At 37.2% G+C, this 6,678-nt stretch overlaps 1 protein-coding gene across 3 annotated transcripts in view; it reads right to left on the minus strand.

The window, feature by feature from the left end:
- LOC103730571 (nucleolar protein 4) overlaps nt 1-2,539 on the minus strand; it is a 145,153-nt gene extending 142,614 nt beyond the window's left edge. Inside the window, exon 1 of one of the 3 annotated variants that reach the window (XM_017797092.1) lies at nt 2,246-2,539. In XM_017797092.1, coding sequence (XP_017652581.1) covers nt 2,246-2,446 — 201 coding nt within the window. In that variant the 5' untranslated portion in view covers nt 2,447-2,539. The remainder of the gene's footprint in view (nt 1-2,245) is intronic. The other 2 variants (XM_008828850.2, XM_008828851.1) reach the window with 2 other exon arrangements.
- Between the last annotated feature and the right edge of the window lie 4,139 nt (nt 2,540-6,678).

A 6,678-nucleotide genomic window follows, 5' to 3' on the forward strand; every position in this document is an offset into this window, starting at 1 on the left:
TAACATAAAATTATTAATAAATACCTTTAAATTAGCATGTGTTCTAACAATGCTGAACAAGGGGGTGGGGAGAATCTAAACCAAAGATAATCCTAGATATGGAATTTAACAAACGCATACCAAAAGTGTTGCTTTTGGGCTCTCTACACAGCACCATGGCATTTGGCAAGAACATGTGTCTTAACCAAGCGGCAAGTGGAGCCAGAAGAGAGTTGTTTCCAAACAAAGTTAGGTATGACGTGAATGCCCCAGCTCTGTTCAATGTAAGAACTATTGGAACAAACAGATGTTTCAAGGACTCAAGGAATGAAAATCAAATCTGATTCGCTGAAGGGTTGTGCTTTGAACTGAGTTTTGCTAATCTGAAAATTGATGAAGTTTTTAGAGAATTCAAGCTAATTACTGAGGATATAATTGTCTACATTCTTGGCATGGATTTTGCTCAACAATGAAATCCACTGAATGACCAAAGAGGCAGAACTTGATTGAAGTTCATGTTGTCAAGACTACAGTGGTGGGTTGCTTTTTCAGGAATCAGATATGGAAGTCCTATTATGCTTAGAACATGAAGGTCCCACAAATCCTAAAGAAGATGAAATCATGTCTTCCAAAGTGTAGACAAATGATATGAAAAATGTGTCCAATAAATTTATTTGGGACAGTATTGGGAAAGATAGAAAGAGGGCCTGTAACTCTACTGATCCTCATGATATCCTTGTTAGAAAAGTAAAGAAGGGTCTGGAGAGATGGCTCAGCAGTTAAGAGCACTGACTGCTCTGTCAGAGGACCTGGTTCAGTTCCTAGCACTCACACAGCAGCTAAAAACCATCTATAGTGTTCCAGGGCACCCGGCACCCTCTTCTGACCTCTGTGGGCATTACATGACATGAGTATGCTTACACACATAGAGGTAATACACTCATACACATAAAATGGAAAAATAATAATAAATAAAATATTTTTTAAAAGAAAAGTAAAGATTCCAAGAGGCTTAAGTATAAATCAGGAAAATTCAGGGAGCTTCATGGGGAAGGTCATAGGTCTGTTTGTGTTTATATTATTATGTTTCATGATTAACTCTATGAAGACAAGGCAATGTAGCACACAAGAAAACATGCCATTCTATTCAGTTAAACGTATGCAGTGCTTCAAATCATATTCACAAATACGAAATCATTTATACTTGTGTGATATAGTTTTAAATCAGCAAAAATCTATATGTGCACTCACCAGAGCAAAAGCTGCAGTGGGATACCTCAGGCAGAAGCGTTTAAGTGTCTGATAATACTGAGTAACTTGCCTATAAGGATAAAGCAACATGCCTTCTGGCAAGGGGATTTAAACAGCACCAATTTTAGAGGCATCATGCCTTCATAAATTGAGAAATCAATTCAGATTGAGACATTTTGCTTATAGAATCTATGTCAAAAGCCAGTTCTACAACTAGATCTTAGACTTTGGGATGAAGGACCGACATCAAAAGGATCATATCACAAAAGCCTCAGTTGTGTTCCAAAATATACCTTCAAAACCTTCAAAACATAGGAAGTTTACTGTGTGAACATTTTCAAGCTTCCAAAAGTTTAAGGTTATTTTTTAAAATAAAGTAATTGAGAATGGAAAGGCTGTAATTTAGTTTAATGTCAATAATCGAGAAATTAGATAATATGTCCGAAATCTGTTACTGATGTTACTCCTCTCTGTACATATTTAATCTGCAAATTTCATCCTAGACACTGACACCTCACAGGTCTCTAGTGACCGTAAAGTAAATTACGGATGAAACCTCCAGGTCTCCAAAGCAAACTGGAGAATTTAATTGAAGCTTTATTGCTACATACATCTATCCAGTCTTGAGAAACAAGATAGTGACTTTTTTATAGTTCAAAACTGTGTACTGCGATAAAACTTTTAACACTTGTACTTGGCAAATTCCCAGAGACAGATTCATAAGTGGATTATTGCAATGAAATACACTAAATCAAACAATTCTGTGTATCAAATAAGACCCACAATTTGAAACTCTTTTCACTTGGCTTGCTGTTATTCCTGAGATTAGATTTTGTGAACAGGTAACATGCAGTTCTAAGTTTCTTAGTGATATAGTATGGGGATTATTTTTACACATTTTCTTGATAAAATCTTCATCATGTGTGTGTATGTGTGTGTATGTGTGTATGTGTGTGTGTGTGTTTTATTTCATGCTTCACCTGAAAATTGCCCAACATTTGTCATACACGCTTACCTTACTTCCATTTTCTCGTGTCTCCCGTTCCATCTTGAGGTCAGACGTTAGAAGATTCTTGTATTTGTTTTTCCCGTCACCACCATGGTCATCTATCCTGTATTCAGTAGTCAGCTGTGCAGAGAGGGGGCTGTCACTCAGGTTCAGTGGCTGCTCATCCTGCTCCAGCCCAGCTTTGCCGTCAATGCTGGGGTCACCCATCTCCCTGCCGTGCGTTCCCCCTGAAGTAACTGAGCTATGTCCCAGCGTCTCATTGCCATTGAAGCTCTCTGCAGCAGAGTCATCTATTGGCAAGAAAGAAAATTTGATTTTTACTAACATGCTGTTCATCTCCAGCTACCTTTTCCCAAGCTCCGACTCTAAGTGCAGCATTGTGCCACTGATTTTATTTGTATACATAATTTAGCTAAGGAATAATCTTGTTTTGAAGCAGCAACTGTTATTTTTTTTTAAATCTAGCAGACACCGTGAAGCACAAAAGTGAAATCAAATAAAGAATCAAATAAAGATCAAATAAAGAATCAAATAAAGAAGATAAAATATAGTTCAATATCAAGTGTAATCTCAACGAAAAGTCAATTTAACAGAGAGAGTAAGGCAATTACCAATTGCTTTCCAAATTGCTTTGATTCCTCCAGTGAGAACATCCAGGTTTGGAACAATTCACTAATAAAAGTCATCTCTTATCCAATGGGCACGTTGGTACACGCCTTGTGTTTAATATTCATGTAAAATACCCAAACCACTCATAATCTTTGCTCTAGGCATTATACTTTGGGGACTTTTATGCCTAGAGAGTTTAATCAGTTTGTGAAGCTCTGTGTAGTTAAAGTACATGTAAACCAGTGTTGGTCTGAATAGCAAAAACATTCAAAGGTGACATGAATTTACAAAGAGATAAAACTGGTTAATAAATGGAGTATTTAGAATACTGTGCCCTTACTTCTATGTCATCCGAATAGATAGGGAAATAGGATTCCCAAAGTATTAAATGGGAGTCAGTGGAGCCAAATTGAACTCAGTTTTGTAAAAGGAAAACAAATACATAGACACACAATCACATTCTATTTTCCTTACATAACATTTACTATTGACTCTTAAGGGCTATGGGGAGCTGATATGTTAAGCTATTTCTTTTAAAGGTCAATAATGAATATTAAATGTAAGACAACAGATGAATGAGAGGGCTAATGTACACAGTGATTTCTGCATCATTTCTGGATATTAGCAAACATTATTTTGTGGGATTTAATGTAATAGTTAATGCTTTCTAATCAGCTACATCCATGAAAATAAATATTTGAAATTTGACTAGAGGCTTGCTCCTTTATTTACCCAACAGACCTGTCTTAGGTCTACCCTGTGCCCAATATGTTGTTAAATACTTGGCCTATGGAGACACTGTGTTCAATGAGTTAACAAAAAAAAAAAAAAAAAAAAAAAAAATCCCAAAACTGTTTAAATACGAAATTAAAATACAGAGAAAAACATTTGTGATGTAGAAGAAGGAACTAAGATCTCAGGGACAATGGAGATGGGAACTGAGCCCCAAAAGATCACGAGTATCCACCAAGTACGGAAGAGGGTTCAGCCTGCGCATGTCCTCGAAGTCTATCCAGAGTACCCGAGAAGGAAGATCAGCAGGCTGAGCACGGGATGAAATGTGAACGGAAGGAAGCCACCTCCAGGGGAAGCCCCCGGCTGTTAGCGAGCTGGGAGTTTACTCAGAGTAAATATGAACAGTTTGAATTTGTTTGGGGAAGTGATATGGAAAATATAGTTTTCGTGCTATTGCTGGTTATTTTGCTTTTGCTTTCCACATAGCTTAGACTGGCCTCAAACTCAGGATCCTGTCCCTACCTCAGCCTTCTTTCTGAGTGCTGGATATAGGCACACATCTGGCTTAAAAGGCATATTTTAAGGAAATTACTCTGACTCCGATGAGAAGAAAGGTATGAAGGTGTCAGTTCCAAGATCTGAAAGCCACCAAAGCTGCCATCTCTGAAGGCTTAGATGCAGCAGTGGCCGGACTGGAGGGAGGGTGAGAAAGAAGCTCAGAAGAGTTATGACCAGAAACGGGACAGTCAGGAGTCCAGGAGGAAGCCCAGGTCCCCAAGAAGGAAGGAAGGGGAAAGGAATTTAGTTTAAATTTCAACAAAATGACTAAAAAATAAAAACAATTTTGTGAAAAACTGAAACGTTCAAATGGGAAAATTCTGTTACATCACACATTTTATATTCCCATTCAGTAACAGAGTTATGCACAGAGAAAATATACCCAGGAAATCTAAAGAAACTGTTAATAAGCAATACCACAATCGTTCCCACAGCTATTAATCTGAGAAAACAAGCTTAATTTATACCAATGAAATAACCAGAATTGTATGTATATTTTATTGAGATTTTGTGTATTTTACATAATAGATCTTAATCAAATTTAGACCCCTTCCCCTATCCGCACCTCCCATAGATCCCCCAACTCCCACACCGAATTTCATGAATTCTGTCATATATGTTACGGCCTATCGGTTGAAGCATTTGTACCCAGAGATCCCTCAGGGGAGCTCATCATCCACTGGAGTCTAGTCAGCCTGTGTAGAATCTCTCCCTTAAAGAAGATAACCTCCCTTACCCCAAAGTAGTCAGTTGTCCAGCACTTTAAAAGATAAAATTAGAGGGATGACCTGTATAAGTGATGTGGAAAATTGCTATTTTATTTTAGTTGAAGTACTTATGCTAATATATAAGATTATTTCTCATTTTCTTAGTCATTTCTTTCAAAGAAAGTTCAAAGAAAGAATAATGGACATATTTAAACACAATTATTTAGTCCTTAAAGAAAAATATGATCGGGCTCGAGAGATGGCTCAGTGGTTAAGAGCACTGACTTGCTCTTGCAGAGGAGCCAGGTTTGATTCCCAGCACCCACATGGTGGCTAATGAATATCTGTAACTCCAGTTCCAGGGGATCCAGTGCCCTCTTCTGACACCCACGGGCACTGCACACACACAGGTATACTTACACTCATGCAGGCAATGCACTCATACACAAAAATAAAAACAATAAAAAAAGAAAAACTTGATCTAATATTTATTCCCTAAAATCCTCTAAAAATATATTGAACATTTCAGTAAGAAAGCTTAATCAATATGGAATAAAACACCTAAATATAACATATTTTAATGCCAAATCCATCTTAGTATAAAGCAAATCCAATTTATACTTAAAAGTAAACATTCTGGTTTTTTAAACTATAAATCACAATGAAGACCTAGTTCATTGAGTATACTTACTCATTATTTTTAGATGACCATCACCATTTTTGGACTCTTTTACACATGTCATTTAATTATAATTTCCATTTAAAATATAAACAATAGACAAGAAATAGTTTTAAATAGAGTGGCTCCCTCTGGGTGTTACCAAGGTAACTAAATTCAAAGGTTTAATACATTTCATTCCTAAGTAACCAGCTTTATAAGGAACAGAATCAGTGACCAGCATTCATTTGTAGCAGATATATTTACACATCCTATAATTTAAATAGTTAATACCAGCCCATGAAATGTTTCAAAAATCAAATTTGAAAAGAAGTTTTGACATTTTCATTTAGAAAAAAATCAATATCCAGCTGTGAATAAACATTAAATGGAAGATAAGTTAGCGAGTTTTTATCTTTTTGCTTCATACAACAGCATTAGCAGTTCTTAGCCTGTCTCCTCTTTAAACATATTTTGCTTATATTTAAAGGCTCTGGTTTATCACAATCAACTGGCATCAAATCACTGCTCTCCAGAGTCACCTGTTTTCTTATCCAGCTCAGTTCACTCCATCCAGACTGGTGACTGGCTAGTGGGTAAAAACGGCTGCTCCAAGAAGAGACTGGTGTTTGGAGATGCTGTATGGGTGGGAGGGATTTCAGTCTCACCTCCAGGCTGGTGTCAGTTCTATCAAGGATTCAGCCTGGGTACCCAGTCACAGGAAAAACAGCACTTAGAGCCTGGGGAAACAAGATTGCCCAGGGTACCTAGCAACAGAGGAGAATGTGGAATGTGAAGACAGGAGACACAGGAAGGGCAGAAAGGTGTTTGGATTGAAGGTATCCTGAGATTAGTTTTAATGGTATGAATTTAATGTTGTGGAGACTTACGCGCTCTCTTTATTAACTTTACCCAAGTTTTTGTCCGCAAGACACAGACTGTTCATCTTACTCTTTTCCTTCTGCTCCTGTTACCAGTTAGTAAAGAGCCTAGAAATCCTAGGGTTATGTTAACACTGCTGTCGCTGTTTTGTGTGGAGCTAATTTTAATAGCAACTAGATTCAATGGTTAGTTTTCTCTTTATGAAGTCAACTAAACTTAATCTATACGGTATGTGTGTATGTGCGTGTGTGTGTGTGTGTGTGTGTGGTGTGTGTGTGCATGTTTGTATA

This window comes from Nannospalax galili, unplaced genomic scaffold (assembly GCF_000622305.1).
Source record: "Nannospalax galili isolate Female #2095 unplaced genomic scaffold, S.galili_v1.0 scaffold252, whole genome shotgun sequence".
Taxonomy (NCBI): Eukaryota; Metazoa; Chordata; class Mammalia; order Rodentia; family Spalacidae; genus Nannospalax; species Nannospalax galili.